Source organism: Cebus imitator, unplaced genomic scaffold (assembly GCF_001604975.1).
Source record: "Cebus imitator isolate Cc_AM_T3 unplaced genomic scaffold, Cebus_imitator-1.0 Scaffold143, whole genome shotgun sequence".
Lineage (NCBI taxonomy): Eukaryota > Metazoa > Chordata > Mammalia > Primates > Cebidae > Cebus > Cebus imitator.
Window position 1 is genome coordinate 4216255 of NW_016107458.1, and position 17905 is coordinate 4234159.

At 40.7% G+C, this 17905-nt stretch overlaps 1 protein-coding gene across 7 annotated transcripts in view; it reads right to left on the minus strand.

Annotated features, from left to right (window-relative positions):
• The window catches only part of MTIF2 (mitochondrial translational initiation factor 2), a 31337-nt gene extending 16639 nt beyond the window's left edge, over nucleotides 1–14698 (minus strand). Inside the window, exons 1-6 of one of the 7 annotated variants that reach the window (XM_037743401.1) lie at nucleotides 14472–14698; nucleotides 13942–14031; nucleotides 8707–8932; nucleotides 7904–8015; nucleotides 818–989; nucleotides 189–349 (exon numbers count right to left, since the gene is read on the minus strand). In XM_037743401.1, the coding sequence (XP_037599329.1) occupies nucleotides 189–349; nucleotides 818–989; nucleotides 7904–8015; nucleotides 8707–8925 (664 nt within the window). In that variant the 5' untranslated portion in view covers nucleotides 8926–8932; nucleotides 13942–14031; nucleotides 14472–14698. Of the gene's footprint in view, nucleotides 1–188; nucleotides 350–817; nucleotides 990–7903; nucleotides 8016–8706; nucleotides 8933–12839; nucleotides 12907–13941; nucleotides 14032–14119 lie in introns of those variants that run through there. The other 6 variants (XM_017542377.2, XM_017542378.2, XM_017542376.2 and 3 more) reach the window with 6 other exon arrangements.
• Nucleotides 14699–17905: the final 3207 nt, after the last annotated feature.

Here is a 17905-nt window from a genome sequence, read left to right on the forward strand (position 1 = left end):
AATTAACATAATTTTCTTCTTATAGAAAGTACAAAAAACACCTTTACTAACCATTTCATCAAACCAATGGCTGTAAGTTTTAGTCTTCTCTTTTACTTCGAATTTGTATATTTTATACTACGACATTTGGTTTAAGAAAATAGTAAGTGGGGTTCCCAAGCACATTGTAAGGTAATTTGTGTTCATACCAAGAAAGGCACCAATGTGCTGAGTGATGCCTCCAGCTTCCATTGCTGCCACTTGAGTTTTTCGAAGTTTGTCAAGTAACGTCGTTTTCCCATGATCAACATGTCCCATTATAGTAACAACTGGGTACCTTGGAGTTAATAAAGCTGGATCTGCCTGGGGCCTACAATTAACAGCAAAGGAGTTTCATTTCTTAAATATCAGAAATACTTGATAGCCTGTGAATTGGTTCACAGTTATCTCTGTGAGCTACCATTAACAATAAAATCCAACATTCAGCTTTGATTAGAACTATTTCCCCCTCCTATACATACAATGACTTATAATAGACTATTTAATAACTGCCTACCTGTGGTTTGCATTTTCATAAAAATGAGTAGAACTCTATCAAATTTGAAAACTCAGACCAATGAATTTAGTCTGAATTCAGACCACATAATAATTCAGCAAATCTAAAAAGAATCCTCTACGTTTTATAACTTGAACGTAGTGCTTTAAGTCCTTTCAAGAAAAGTTTATACACATATCTTTATTACAAAAGAAATTTTAAAGCAAATCGTTCCATTAAAAAGTGTAAATATAACTATGTAGTCTCCTCCATCCCCTGCCAGTATATACAGTTAAGTTTTACCTTCTTACAGCATCTTTATTTTTTCTGACTTTGTTCTGTTTTAATTTACTCCACTTTAACTTCAACCCTGCTTTCTTTATCACTTCTTTGATCCAGACTTCATCTAAAGGTGAGTCTGCTTCCAGTGAATCTATGTCTACAGCACTGTTCAACAAAGCTTCATATACAAAATCTGGTTGGAATAAAATAAAACTTATTAGGGTCATTAATTAAATGCTCAAGAAAGTAATCTTTATTGATGCCTATATAAACAGCACACTCAATGAGAGAAATAACTATGCAAACTGTTTCTCTAATATTAAAAAATCACAAAGAAGTTAAAAAACGTTTTTAGATTTTTAAAAATATGATACATTTCTATTAACTGACTCCTACATATTCATAAATATTTGAATATTTATATATTTCTAAGCCATCTGAATCATCAACAAAACATTAGGCTGCATGTTGTATAAATTTAGTATTTATAATTGATTGTAGTCTATTTATCTAAAAATTTAAGGTCACAAATGTCATGTATATACGAATGTGTATGTGTATATACAATCAATTCCCATTATTTGCAATAATTATGTTCTATAAAGTCACCAAAACATCTGAATCAGCAAATATTGAACCACTGCTCTGAGGGGAAACATAGAGTTGGGTTCCTGCAAGCCTTTAGACACATATCGACAACTGATCAATACATAATTTTGTTTTATGCATTTCTATTTAAAGACTCTAATATATATATATATATAGTTGATTTATTAAGATTGAACTCATGGCCAATCATACTATAACACATGCCTGAACAAACTTATCTGAGATACATATTTTCTCTGTAAGGCTTATCATAGCCTTCTTGGGCTTAGGAACACTAGATAGGACTTCAGTACATTTAGGAGCCAACTTGAACAGCAAAATTACCAACAAAAAGCATAAAAATGTGAAAACGTGTGTCACTAAATAGAACACAAAAAGGACACTTGTTTGCAATGTGAGAGCCGAAGAAGAGTGTCATGTCGTTCAACCTCAGCTTCAGAACATGCAAAACAGACAACTCAAATTTTTCACTGTTCTGCACATGGCCAGTAATAACTGCAAGGGAACCTTGAGTACTAATATTTTTTCTGGGTTGGTGGGGGACAGAGTTTTGCTCTTGTCACCCAGGCTGGAGTGCAGTAGCTCGATCTCAGCTCACTGCAACCTCTGCCTCCCAGGTTCAAGCAAATCTCCTGTCTCAGCCTCCAGAGTGGCTGGGACTGCAAGTGCACACCACCATCCCTGGCTAATTTCTGCATTTTTATTAAAGATAGGGTTTCACAATGTTGGCCAGGCTGGTCTCAAACTCTTGACCTCAGGTAATCTGCCTGCCTTGGCCTCCCAAAGTGCTGGAATTGTGGGCATGAGCCACCACACCCAGCAAGTACTGATTTTTGTGCTGCAAATACATTTTGTTGAGCAGGTGAATTTTCAAATACAGAATCCACACATAAAATAAATAAATAATTCATGCATAATGAGAACTGACAGTATGTACACACATACCAACACACCCACAATATGTATCTCTGAATACATGTATCCATAATTCATTTACTTGTTTATGTATCTATTTATGGTGTCCAAAAAGTCTTTATTTTTTATTTAAAAAAATTTTTTTGAGGCAGGGTCTTGCACTGCTGCCCAGGTTAGAGTGCAGTGGCACAATCCTAACTCACTGCAGCAGCCCCAAATTCCCAGGCCCAAGCGATCCTCCTACCTTGGCCTCCATTATAGCTGGGACCACAGGTGCCACCACCACATGCTATTAATTTTTTGTAGAGAAGGGGGCTTGCCATGTTGCCCAGGTTAGTTTTGAACTTCTGGCTCAAGCAATCCTCCCACCTTGGCTTCCCAAAGTTCTGGAATTACAGGTATAAGCTACTGCACTTAACCCAAAAACTCTTGAAATATAGGAAAAATATTTACTTATTCTCTTTTTCATTTTATTTAATGTGCTTTGTTTTAATCTCAGTCATGTTTCCCTGTGGATGATAAAGGTATCTGTGATGATAATGAAATAAGTAGCTTTATGTTCCAGACTTGCAGTCACCCTATAAAAATATATTTAAAGAATAAGCCGGGCGCGGTGGCTCAAGCCTGTAATCCCAGCACTTTGGGAGGCCGAGGCGGGTGGATCACGAGGTCAAGAGATCGAGACCATCCTGGTCAACATGGTGAAACCCCGTCTCTATTAAAAAAATACAAAACATTAGCTGGGCATGGTGGCGCATGCCTGTAATCCCAGCTACTCAGGAGGCTGAGGCAGGAGAATTGCCTGAACCCGGGAGGCGGAGGTTGCGGTGAGCTGAGATCGCGCCATTGCACTCCAGCCTGGGTAACAAGAGTGAAACTCCGTCTCAAAAAAAAAAAAAAAGAAAAAAAAAGAATAGATATGAAAGAAAGGTAGCTGTGTACGGTGGCTCATGCCTGTAATTCCAGCACTGTGTGAGGCCAAGGTGGGTGGATTACCTGAGATCAGGAGTTCGAGACCAGCCTAGCCAACATGGTGAAACCCCATCTCGATTAAAAATACAAAAACTTAGCTGGGGATGGTGGCATGCGCCTGTAATCCCAGCTGCTCCAGAGGTTACGGCAGGAGAATCTCTTGAACCCAGGAGGTGGAGGTTGCAGTGAGCTGAGATTGTGCCACTGTACTCCAGCCTGGGCAAGAGTGAGACTCCACCTCAAAAAAAAAAAAAAAGGAAGAAAGGCATCCTCAGGGAAGCAGAACATTACACTAAAAGAACATCCTATTCACTGGTATGCTGGCAAATGTTTAATAACTAGGCTCTCAAAAATATATCACTGATTTACAGCATTCTCCAATTTCCATGGTGCAAATATGCCCACTACGGTTGATTACAAGTTACCAAATAAAGTTACTGAATGCAGAGTTGGGAGAGATGCACAGTAGTACACTATTACATAGTCTTTCTACCATACAGATATGATAGGCATGAATAACTTTGAGAACATAGGTAATTGTAAAATGCAATACAATAATTGGGAAGTGAAGAGTTGGTTTTGTTTGTTTGTGGTTTTTTGAGGCAGGGTCTCACTTTGTCACCCTGGGTGGAGTGTACCAGCATGATCTTGTCTCACTGCAACCTCCGCCTCACAGGCAATCCTCCTATCTCAGCCTTCTAAGAAGCAGGAACTAGAGGCTCACATCACCACACTCAGTTAATTTTTGTATTTTTTTGTAAAGACGGGGCTTCACCATGTGGCCAAGGCTGATCTCAAACTCCTGGACTCAAGTGTTATGTTCGCCCCAGTCTCCAAAAGTGCTGGGATTATAGGCATGAGCCACTGCACCCAGCCAGTGAAGAGTTTTTACCACCTCTATGGCTAAATGGTTGTGTTTAACAGCCAGGTCACATAATTCCTTATAATTTAGCAATAAGCTCACAAGCGGATGCAAGTCAGTACCAGCAAGCCACTGATCTTACTCCATAATAATGCCAAGAAACCATTTCCTGTTTATCTCCCCACCATATGCTTTCCGAAGGAAACACATTTTAAGAATGGTACAACTCAAATTTACCATGTGAATATGCTCTCAGAGAACTATAAAACTATTTCAAAACAAAAATTACTGAGGAGGCCGGGAATGGTGGCTCACACCTATAATCCCAGCACTTTGGGAGGCTGAGGTGGGTGGATCACCTGGGGGCAGGTTCAAGACCAGCCTGACCAACATGGTGAAACCCCATCTCTACTAAAAATACAAAAATTAGCCAGGTGTGGCGCGCACCTGTAATCCCAGCTACTTGGGAGGCTGAGGCAGGAGAAATGCTTGAACCTGAGAGGTGGAGGTTGCAGTGAGCCAAGATTGCACCACTGCACTCCAGCCTGGGCAACAAGAGCAAAACTCCGTCTTAAAGAAAAAAAAAATTATGAGTACAATTCTAATAATGCTAAAAATACCTAATAATCTAGTTTTCCAAATACATTATACTGAACTTCTGAGAGGTAGCTTACACAGAGAGATAATGGTTTACCCTCTGTATTAAATGCATATGGTATTAATATACTATTTTATTTTTATCCAAGACTTAAATAAATATTTACATGTAGAAAAGTGTCTAACATATTGCAACAAGACATATTACGTCAAGCTACTTAACTAACCCAGGAGAGGAGGAAAAAAACGTACTCATATTGCCAATGTATATAGTAGTTAAAAACAATAACCTCATGAAAACTATAATTCAGAAGATATTTGAATATGACATAATATTCAAATAGATACCTTTTGTTTGCATCACAGAAAATCAGTTTGGGGTTTACAGTACTGCGCCATGAGACTAAATTTATATATACATATTTTTTGCCTAATAATGCATAAATTTGTATTTTAATCATATATTTATTAGTCAGACTAAAGGATGCTAAAATGGTTATGGGTTCCTCTATGTGTGTGGGGGCAAGGGGTAATGTTTAAAAAAAAAAAAGGAGGGCCGGGCGTGGTGGCTCACGCCTGTAATCCAAGCACTTTGGAGGCCAAGGCGGGTGGATCACCTGAGATCGGGAGTTCAAGACCAGCCTGACCAACACGGTGAAACCCCGCCTTTTAAAAAAAAAAAAAAAAAAGAAAGGGAGTACTCATCTTTTATAGATATATACTGAAGTATTTATGGATAAAATAAAATAACTGTTGTCACTGACTTATACATACATTTAAGCTTATTCCACTCTCTATCATATGTGTCTGATAATTGCTAATAATAAAAAGTTTGGCCAGGTGCAGTGGCTCATGCCTATAATCCCAGCACTGATGCCAAGGTGTGCAGATCACTTGAGGTCAGGAGTTCAAGACCAGCCTGGCTCACATAGTGAAACCCCGTCTCTACTAAAAATATGAATATTAGCCGGGTGTGGTGGCCCACACCTGTAATCCCAGCTACTGAGGTATAAGAAGCTGAGGCATAAGAATTGCTTGAACCCAGGAGGCAGAAGTTGCAGTGAGTCAGGATCGTGCCACTGTACTCCAGCCTGGGCAACAGAGCACGATTGTCATAAAAACAGTTTTAGGCTGGGCATGGTGGCTGACGCCTATAATCCCAGGACTTTGGGAGGCTAAGGAGGGCGGATCACAAGGTCAGGAATTCAAGACCAGTCTGGCCAACATGGTGAAACCCCATCTATACTAAAAATACAAAAATTAGCCAGACATCGTGGCAGGCCCCTATAGTTCCAGCTACTTGGGAGGCTGAAGGAGGAGAATCACTTGAACCCAGGAGGCGGAGGTCGCAATGAGCTGCGATCGCACCACTGCACTCCAGTGTGGGTGACAGAGTGAGATCCCCATCTAAAAAAAAAGTTTTAAAAATTAAGCCTATCATCAAGACTACTTATAAAACCACACCAATACAATTTTCCTTAGAAAAATTCTGAATGATATAGCCATATCCATTTATTCTCAAAGTTTTCTAGTTATAAAATGACTGAATAATCCAACTGCAAAATTATTAAAAATGCCAGTGTTCTAATAATTTTGTACTCTTTGTAAGGATATACATACACAAAAAGCGTTAACACTTTCAGGCAGGAAACACAATGAAGCTTAGCATTGCTGTGATTTACAAAATAATTCTTGAGAGATAATTTGGTTGGTGAATAAGAGCATGTGCTCTGGAGCCATATTCCCAAGGTTCAAATCCTGACTCTCCCACAAACTAGCTGTCAAATAGTGGGTAATTATCCTCTCTAAACTTTACTTTCCTAGCCTGTAAATAAGGATACCTGCCTCTACAAGAGCTAAGAAAATACTGGTACATATTAACAACTCAACATATATGAGTTACTATTAATTCCTTCTTTCCCCAAGAGTCTGTTGCACTTCGTTACAATAATAGGCTACTTCTCAAATATTGAATTTTAATGTCACTTTATAATGAAAACTCAATTATGTTTCAAAAATCCTAAATTGGTAATAAGTACATCACAATGAAGGGAATATAAAAATGACAATAACATGCTCCATTTATAAATAAAAATAATATTATGACCAGTTGTAGTTATTACTACCAGTTTCTCTGCTGGCCTTACAAATATTGTGAATATGAGTGAAAAGGCTGGGCGTGGTTGTTCATGCCTGTAATCCCATCACTTTGGGAGGCTGAGGTGGGCAGATCACTTGAGGTCAGGAGTTCAAGACCAGCCTGCCCAACACGGTGAAACCCTGTCTCTACTAAAATTACAAAAATTAGCCAGGTGTGGTTGTGGGCGCCTGTAATTCCAACTACTTGGGAGGCTGAGGCAGGAGAATCACTTGAACGTGGGGGTGGAGGTTGTAGCAAGCCAAGATCGTGCCATTGCCCTCCAGCCTGGGCTACAAGAGCGAAACTCCATCTCAAATAATAATAATGATAGAAAGAGCCAAAAAAAGGAAATCAGAAAATTATAGGGCCAGGCATGGTGGCTCACACCTATAATCCCAGCACTTTGGGAGGCTGAGGCAGAAGGATTGCTTGCACACAGGAGTTGAAGACCAGCCTCAACAACATAGTAAGACTCTGTCTCTATAAAAAATAAAAAATTAGCCAGGCATGGTGGCACATGCCTGTAGTCCCAGCTACTCAGGAGGCTGAGGCTGAAGGATCACTTGAGTCCAGGAGGCCAAGGCTGCAGTGAGCCATGATTGTGCCACTACACTGGATAAAGCAAGACCCTGTCTCAAAAAAATTTAAAAAAGAAAAAGAATAAAGAAAATTATAGGAAAACAAAGAGAAAGTATATAAGTATGATCCTCAGTTCGAAAACATTCATTGGATTTATTCTAATAGCCCACAAAATTTCCGAGAAAGAAATCTTCATTCACATAAGAAAATCTTTTGCACCTTCATTAAAAGCAAAATCTTAGAGAACTACACTTGGCAGAGTCAAGAAACTAACTAGGGATTATGACCTAAAGTGAAGAATAATGGGATGACTTGATATATTTTTAAAGTATCAGTGTAGTTTTTAATCTTTCAATGTCTAAATCTCATTGCAAATAAAATGCCTAGTCTTCTAACATTCCCATATTTTGCCCTGTAAAAATATCTGACTCACCTGTATTTTTTCCCATTGCCCTGCCCAGATCCTCAACAGTCATTCCAAGCCATACTTCTACTTCCTTTTTAGACTTTGTTGAAGATAACTGAGATTTCCGTGGTCTTTCTTCCTATTAAAAAAAAAAAATCAGAACATATAATCAAAAAGGAAGAAAAAACTTACGTGACAACTTATATTTATTCTGGAATGTCCACCCCAATCATAGCCACTATTTCTTTCTTTTTTTTTTTTTTAAACAGTCTTGCTCTGTCGCCCAGGTTGGAGTGCAGTGGCACAATCTCAGCTCACCGCAACCTCCACCTCCTGGGTTCAAGCCGTTCTCTTGCCCTGCCTCCCCAGTATCTGGGAGTACAAGCACGTACCACCATACCCAGCTAATTTTTGTATTTTTAGTAGAGACAGTGTTTTACCATATTGGCCAGGTCTCCACCTCCTGGCCTCCAGTGATCCACCTGCCTCAGCCTCCCAAAGTGCTGGGATAATAGGCATGAACCACTGCTCCTGGCCATAGCTACTACTTCTACCAACAAATGCTCCCATAAGTTAAACCTTAGACTGAAACTAAAATCCTGCATCCTTAATTCACTGTTATACACTGAATTTCCAAGGGAGCAAATTCATCAGCACCACACAATTAACCAGAACTTCCCTTTCTCACAAAGCTCTATTGCTTGGAGTACAGCGTTAAGTAATAAATATTCCGTAAATGATAAAATACTCAAAATGGATTTTTATTCATGGTTCTAGGCACTTTCATCTCAGGCCAAATAATAAAATAACTTACAGAAATTTGTAACTACCTTTTTCGTTACTAGAAGCCTATGCTGAGATAAAGCAGCCCCAACGAGCACATCTATTGGCCAGGGCCAGGGATACAGCTGAGCTGTCCACACAGGATACGGAGATGAAAACCCATGCTTCCACTGTCTTAATGCTCCTCTTTGACACAAACTGTGCAGTTGCCTATAAATAGTGTGAAATCGTAGCAAGTTCTCCAACTTCAGTAGCTTCTGGTTCATGTTTCTCCTAGAAAAAAAAAAGATTTTAAAATACTATTCACATCAAGTTAGCAAATATTAATTGGATATTTACTACATGCATAGCACTGGGCTACACCTAGCTCACTAGACTTACAACTATGAGTAAAACTGGGTTTCTACCCTGAAAAAACTCAGAGCCTTGTCAAAAGATGGGATTCCATACCCAGCACTCTCTAGATACTAGTTATTATCATTACTGTTAATGTTACCACTATGACAGAATTGAAATACAGTAACAACCTATAAAAGGCTCTTTTTTCACTCCTGAAATATCAGCAAACCAAATCACAACTACAGTAATTTTTCTTTTTCTTTTTTGGAGACAGAGTTTCACTCTTGTTGCCCAGGCTAGAGTGCAATGGCATGATCTTGGCTCAAGGCAACCTCTGCCTCCCCGGTTCAAGTTATTCTTCTGCCTGCGCACCCCCCCCTCCTCAAAGTAGCTGGGATTACAGACATGTGCCACCACGTCCGGCTAATTTAGTGGAGACAGGGTTTCTACACATTGGTCAGGCTGGTCTTGAACTCCTGACCTCAGGTGAGCCGCCCACCTTGGCCTCCCAAAGTGCTGGGACTACAGGCGTGAGCCACTGCGCCCAGCAACTAGAGTAATCTTTTCTAAAGCGCAAATTCGAACTGATCACCTCTCTGTTAAACACCCTGCAACTTCTTTTTTGAAACAGGGTCTCATTCTATTGTCTAGGCTGGAGGCTGGAGTGCAGTGTTGCAGTCACAGCTCATTGCACCCCGACCTCTCAGGCTAAGGTGATCCTCTCACTTCAACCTCCCAAATAGCTGGGACTAGAGGTATGCATCACCATGCCCAGATAATTTTTTGTTTGTTTTTTTTGGGAGAGACAGTGTTTCACCACGTTGCCTAGGCTGGTCTTAAAGTCCTGGGATCCAGTGATTCACCTCGGCCTCCCAAAGTGCTGAGATTATAGGCAAGAGCCACCATGCCCAGCCTCACTTTATTTCTTACACTCTTAAGAGTCTCTCCACTCCTACCTCTTAAGCTTTGGTTATTGCAATCCACCTGTAATCTGATGGTTTGTCATCTCATCTCTGAACTTTTGCACACACTTCCTCTAGTTGTAATTGTCTTTCAACTCTTAATACTTTTCCATCTTCCCATTTTACCCCCCCAAAAGATGCTTTATAGTGCGAAGAAGACACCCAATATTTATTGAATAATGCCTTTTGAATATTATTCTTGGAATGAAAGAAGAGTTTTTTGAGAGAAAACTATAACAGACCTCATTAGTAATATAATTATTTTCCTCCCAGTGGCCTCTAGTACCTCTGTTCTCAAGACTGCATTTCTATACCTTTGCTCTTCAGTTTTTAAGGGCAGGAACAATAAAAACCACGTAAGAACATGTTTTCCAGCCAGGTGTGGCAGCGGCTCATGCCTGTAATCCCAGCACTTTGGGAGGCTGAGGTGGACGGATCACCTGAGGTCAGGAGTTTGAGACTAGCCTGGCCAACATGGTGAAACCCCGTATGTACTAAAAATACAAAAATTAGCTGGGTGTGGTGGTGGGCGCCTGTAATCCCAGCTACTTGGAAGGCTGAGGCAGGAGAATAGCTTGAACCTGGGAGGCGGAGGTTGCAGTGAGCCAAAATCATGCCTTTGCATTCCAGCCTGGGTGACAAGAGCAAAACTCTGTCTCAAGGGAAAAAAAAAAAAAGAGAAGAATATGTTTTCTTCTTAGGAAACATTTCCTAAGTACCATATGCCAGGCTTTGTGCTTGATATTGTTGATTCAAAGTTTAATAAGCCAGGGTCCGTTGCACAAACAGTTCATTGTCGTTAAAGCAAGCTTGCCAATACAATGAATTTCAGGCACACTAGATGCTAGATACAGTGACTGATTATAACCTAGGGTCGCATTTTCATTGCAATAATATGCAAAATTATTTCTATAAATTGTAAAGTCATTTTAAGGCTTTTTTGTTTATTTTTCAATGGAGAATACATTTTCAAGTAGTGGGCACAGCCTTTTAGACTCTTCAAATTTTCTTTTACTCACTACTCAGAAATAACTTTAGTTAACACTTTTATATCTTTTCAACTCTTTTATTTGTATTTTTATCTATTTTACTTACAAAAATAAATATTTTGTTTTACAGCTATTTACACTAAAGAGTATATTGTGAATATTATTTTATATCATTAAACACTACAATCAGCCCTCTGTATCCATGGGTTCTAGACTTGTGGATCCAAACAACTGTGGATCAAAAATTTTTTAATTTTTTAAAAGGATGGTTCTGTCTATATTGAATATGTAGACTTTTTTCCTTGTCATTATATCTTAATACAGTATACTGTTTATATAGCATTTACTTTGTATTAGATATTATAAGTAATCTAGAGATGATATAAAGTATACAAGAAGACGTGCTTAGGTTACATGCAAATACACCATTTTATACAAGGGACTTGAACATCTATAGATTTTAGTATATGGGGGTGCAAGTCCTGGAACCAATGACCCATAGATACTGAGGGACACATATATTCTTCAGCATTACAAAAAAAAAAAAGAATCAAAAAATTATGAACTATTTCAATGTGTTTACCTTAACCATATAAAGCTATCTTCAACAAAAGTCTAAACTTTTACGAAGTCCTAAAATTTTTGATCGGGCACGGTGGCTCACACCTTAAATCCCAGCACTTTGGGAGGCCGAGGCAAGCGGATCATTTGAGGTAAGGAGTTTGAGACCAGCCTGACCAACACAGTGAAACCCTGTTTCTACTAAAAATACAAAAAAATTAGCTGGGTGTGGTGGCACACACCAGTAGTCCCAGCTACTCAGGAGGCTGAGGCAGAATTGCTTGAATCTGGGAGACAGAGCTTGCAGTGAGCCAAGATTGTGCCACTGCACTCCAGCCTGGGAGACAGAGCAAGACTCCATCTCAAAAAAAAAAATAATAATTGTAAATGATTTCTCCCATAATGTGGTATTTCTACAATATGCTTATGTTTTATATGTATACATATATAGCATACATTATACAAATATATTTATATTTTCTACTCTTCTTTAAAATAGTTCACAAATGATAATATTTGACATGACCAAAGAAACTGAGGCTCTGGATAGGTGATCTTTGCTAACTAGACATTATATGTTACATTTCTTTTTTTTAAGACAGAGTCTTGCTCTGTTGCCAGGCTGGAGTGCAGTGGCACAATCCTGGCTCACTCCAACCTCTGCCTCCGGGTGGCACTGGGATTAGCGCCACCACGACCAGCTAATTTTTGCATTTTTAGTAGAGACGGTGGTTTCACCATGTTGGCCAGGATGGTCTTGATCTCCTGACCTTGTGATCTGCCCGTCTTGGCCTCCCAAAGTGCTGGGATTATAGGCGTGAGCCACAACGCCTGGCCTCTTTTTTTTTTTTTTTTGAGATGGAGTCTCACTGTCACCCAGGTTAGAGTGCAGTGGTACATATCAGCTCACTGCAACCTAGCCTCCCATGTTTTTTGTTGTTGTTGAGATGGAGTTTTGCTCTTGTCGCCCAGGCTGAAGTGCAGTGGCGTAATCTCGGCTCACTGCAACCTCCACCTCCTGGGTTCAAGCAAATTCTCCTGCCTCAGCCTCCTGAATAGCTGGAATTACAGGTGCCTGCCACCATGCCCAGCTACTTTTTGTATTTTTAGTAGAGATGGAGTTTCACCATGTTGGCCAAGCTGGTCTTGAACTCCAGCCTCAGGTGATCCACCTGCCTTGGCCTCCCAAAGTGCTGGGATTAGAGGCATGGGGCACCGCACCCAGCCTATACTGAATATTTTTAAAAAGAAATAAATGATAACTGAAACAGATACAGTACAGTGAAGAAATCTTACTAGGCAACAAAAGAAACTTAGATGGACACTCACTCTGACAGTAAGTGTTATCTGGACTGAGCAAGTCATTTGTTTCCTGTGGGCCTCATTTTCCCGATCTGCTAAAAAATAAATAAGTCTTTGAACATCTGTCCTTCCTATTACAAGACTATGAGGAGAAAATGGGATGATATATATACTTTATCATCAGCTATTTTAAAACCATATTACATGTTATAGTACTGGCTTATATGCTTTGAGGATTCATTGCTTATAAGTTAAAAATATTCACAAGTCATTAACTTGCTTACCTTCGGACAATTATAAAGTTGTGTATGTGTGTGTAATCGAGCAAGCATTTTACCTTAAAAAGTTTATTCAAGTAAAGGTCAACAAAAAAACTGACTTAATGCCAATGAAATAAACACATTAAGATTTAGAAATTCAGGCTGGGCGTGGTGGCTCATGCTTGTAATCCCAGCACTTTGGGAGGCTGAGGTGCGCGGATCCTGAGGTCAGGAGTTCCAGACCAGACTGGCAACATGATGTAACCCCGTCTCTACTAAAAATATAAACATTAGCCAGGCGGGGTGGCACATGCCTGTAACCCCAGCTACTCAGGAAGCTGAGGCAGGAGAACCGCTTGAACCCAGGAGGCAGAGACCACAGTGAGCCGAGATCATGCCACTGCACTCCAGCCTGGGTGAAAGAGTGAGACTCTGTCTAAAAAAAAAAAAAAAAAAAAAAAAAAAAAAAAAAAAAAAAAAAAAAATTGAAAATTCATTCAATATTCATTTACACATATTAAATACTTTTAAGAATGGCACATAGAAAAATCTGACTTAGGTTTGTGCCCTTGGACCAAGAAGTAGAGTGCTCGGGAAACACAGGATAACTTGAGGAAATAATTTTTAAATGAGTATGAAACCAGATTTGAGAAGAGCACAGATTAATGGAATGGCAGGAAGGACCCTACAGGATATTAACCAAAGCACAGATATGTAATTGAGGCAGGAACTGGCAAGACACATTGGAGGCAATAACCCAAATGTCAAAACTAGAAGGAAGCTTAGTTATCACTTATTCCAAGCTCCTCATTCTACAGAAAAGGAAACGGAAACTCAGAGGGGTCAAAAAGACTTCTCCAATGTCATACCGCTAGTTAATGGCAGTCAAGACCAGAACCCAGACGTTCTGACCCCCAGTAAGACGGTGTTTCGCCGCTAGGATATTCTTGGCAAGGAATCTGGAAAAAAAAAAAAAAAAGTATGTTGCAAATACGTAGTTGCGTTAGTGGAAATGTCTGAATGTGAGTTGGAAGCTTTGGAACTTACCTGAAAGGTAAAAATAAATCACTGCAGAAAAATTACAGTTCTGGGGTGGCTTCGCCTCAAATCGGAGCCCAGAAGCCCTTGAGTCCAGGGTAGACTGGGACGTGAGGAATTGCACCCGCAGCGGCTTGCGAGGAGGGAAAGCCAGCCGGCGGCTTCCGAGAGAACAGCGCACATGCGTTCGTGAATGCCTAACGTGGGCTCACGCAGGGATTAAATGCATCTTAGAAAGGCTTCCGAACTGTCAATGTTTATGAATTCGCGTGATTTGTGTCACTGACACGTTAGGCCAAACAACACACGCCACCTGGACTGGACGACCTTGGTTAAGGGACCCCATCCATCTCACTCCTACCTACGGACCCGGGCCCCTGGATTCTGAGCATGGGCGGAGATCACCTTCCGGACCCGGAAGAACAGTTGGTTGGGCAGTCCGTTCCTGCCACTGTCCCCACCGGGCTTCCGGTCCCTCTAGAAAAGGTTATTTCCGGAATTCAGAAGAGTCGCTGTCGCCCCTGGGGGTGGGACTGTCTGCGGTGTCCCCGGCGGGCGTCCAGCCTGAGAGGCGCTGGTTCATCCTATGGCTCCTCCCAGGGTCAGCTGCGCGTGGTGAATCGTTTCTGCAGGTCCCTTCTATTTCTTATTTTCTTTTCCTTCCTTTCTCTCTCTTTCCTTCTCGTTCGTTCTTTCCTTCCTTCATTTTGTCCTTTCTTTCCTCTTCCTTTCCGTCTCTCTCTTTCTCTTTCTTTCTCTCTTTTTTTTTTTTTTTTTTAAAGAAAACTGCCTTTATTCAATTAGAAGCTGGAAAAATTAACTGATACAGATAAAAAGTGTAATCAGCTGGAGAAGAGAGTGCCACCCGTGAGAACTGATGGCTCCTCTGGGAGGGAATCTGGGTACAGTGAAGATTTCTGGGAGGCAGATTACTTCTATTCTGGGGCTGTGAGTGGCCTCGGTGGTGCTTACACTCGAGGAAACGTTAAATGAATTGTGGAAGAAATGATACCTCCTTCAAAGATAAGTGTTCCTAACAAGAAGGAAAAGAAAATGCAAGGGAACAGTGGCCGTAGAACCAGTTAGTATTGTGCGACCAGTACTTTTCTCTTTTTTCCGAAGTCAGCTCCTGTATGTGGCATTTAGTTTGGGTTCCTGTACCAACTCATTCCTAGTGTGTGGTTGGGGATGTTTTGTCAACTCTCCGTGTTCCATTTTCTTCATCTACATTATAGTAATGACATTAGGTAGTTCATAGGATTATAATAATTTTTTTTGAGACAGTGTCTCACTCTGTTGCCCAAGCTGGAGCACAATGGCGCAGTCTCGGCGCACTGCAACCAACTTCCGCCTCCTGGGTTCAAGAGATTCTCCCACCTCAGTCTCTCGCGTAGTGGAGATTATAGGCTCACGCTCCCAAGCCTGGCTAATTTTGTATTTTTAGTAGAGACAGGTTTCACCATGTTGGCTAGGCTGGTCTTGAACTCCTGACCTCAGGTGATCCACCCACCTCGGCCTCCCAAAGTGATGGGATTATAGGCATGAGCCACTCCGTAGCTGTAATAAGCTTTTACAGGTTGATAAACTGTTGATAGTGTCTGGTTCATAGTGTTTGCTGTTATGTTTATTACAGTCTACCCCAGAGCTTTTCCTTACCTTGCCTGGACATTATGTTTTTTAGCTGGTCCTCCTGACCATAACCATCACCACCTCTCAAATATAAGTACTGTTTTATTATCTCTGTCTTTTGGTAAAAGGAATTTGAAAAAAAAAAAAACAAAATCAGTCAATCAATCTTTGTCCTTAAGATCTACCACTGCCCTAGGTTAATGGTATGGCATAGAAGTGCATTACTCAAAGGAATACTTGCCTCAAAAGCATACTTGCCATCAACTGACCTCGTAACTCATGCCCCCACCCCAACCCACAACCCTATTTTTTGTTCCCACCTTCCCAGTACCTACGACAACGGTATGCAATCAGTGTTACTGAATGACTGAATACAAACCCCACTCCAGGAAAAAAAAATTTTTTTTTTTTTTGAGATGGAATCTCGAGCTGTTACCCAGGCTGGAGTGCAATGGCGCCATCTCAGCTCACTGCATCCTCCGCCTCCCAGGTTCAAGCGATTCTCCTGCATCAGCCTCCTGAGAAGCTGGGATTTCAGGCGTCCACCCCCATGCCCAGCTAATTTTTGTTTTGTTTTGTTTTGTATTTTTAGTAGAGACGGGGTTTCACCATGTTGGCCTGGCTGGTTTTGAACTCCTGACCTCAAGTGATTCTCCTGCCTCAGCCTCCCAAAGTGCTAGGATTCCAGGCATGAACCACTGTGCCCGGCCTGGAAATTTTTTTTAACTGTATCTAACATGCACAACACTTGAAAACTATTGAAGTTTATTCCAATTACCATCATTTTACCTACTACTCACAGATAGCTACTGAAGTTTAATTTCTGCGAGAAGTAGTTCTCTGCTCTCTCACTTGCCTTGCAAGGCAGTTGAGAAACAAGCAGAAGTTGGTTGGTAGACTATCAGAATAGTTGCCAGATCTTTTTTCCACAATATTAAAGTGAAAATAATCATATATGCATTTATGTTCCTCTAATTTTCTAATCATAAACGATTTTCTAATCATGCTAATGTAGAAAATTCAAGCAATAGGCCGGGCGCGGTAGTTTACACCTGTAATCCCAGCATTTTCAGAGGCCAAGGTGGGCACATCACCTGAGGTCAGGAGTTTGAGACCAGCCTGCCCAACATGGTGAAACCCGGTCTCTACTGAAAGTACAAAAAATTAGCCACGCGTGGTAGCAGGGCGCCTGTAATCCCAGCTACTCAGGAGGCTGAGGCAGAATTGCTTGAACCTTGCAGGCGGAGGTTGCAGCAAGCCGAGTTTGTGCCTTTGCACTCCAGTCTGGGCAACAAGAGCAAAACTCTGTCTAAAAAAAAGAAAAAGAAAATTCAAGCAATATACCAAAATACAGAAAGAAAGTGACAAAAAAAGAGAGAGAGAAAGAGGGAATGAAAACAGTTAAAGGAACAGAGAAGCCAACCCTAAAGAGCTCCCAATGGCCAAAGCTGGAAATGTTTGAGCAGCAAAGTAACATAGTACTGGCTTATAACCCAGAATATCAACTAAGTTTACTGTGTTCATACTGATATAAATAATAATCGAATAAATAAATAGAGAAGGAAGAAATCTTCCTTACAGAAGAATTCAAAATTACACACACACACACACACACACACACACACACACACACACACATATATATATATATATATTCAAAAACATGCTCTTTCTCTGCTTACCCCGGTTGTTGTCTATTATGTGGGTTTCGTTCACATTGCATGAAACCAGTGTTTTCCCAGGCAAGCAAGCAATGTGTTCACTCATTTTATGGTTTTATTTGAAGGATATTATATTCAGCCTTTATATGCATATATAAAACCTTCACTAAGAAGTGAAGATTAATTCCTCTCCACCTTAGTGTGGCCTGGACTTACTAACTTACTTCTAGAGAATACAGTATGGAGGCTGGGCGCAGTGGCTCACACCTGTAATCCCGGAACTTTGGGAGGCTGAGGCAGGCGGATCACCAGGTCAGGAGTTCGAGACCAACCTGACCAACATGGTGAAACCCCATCTTTACTAAACATAGAAAAATTAGCCGGGTGTGGTGGTGCTGCCTATAATCCCAGCTACTCAGGAGGCTGAGGCAGGAGAATCACTTGAACGTGGGAGGCAGAGGTTGCAGTGAGCCAAGATCACGCCATTGCACTCCAGCCTGGCAGA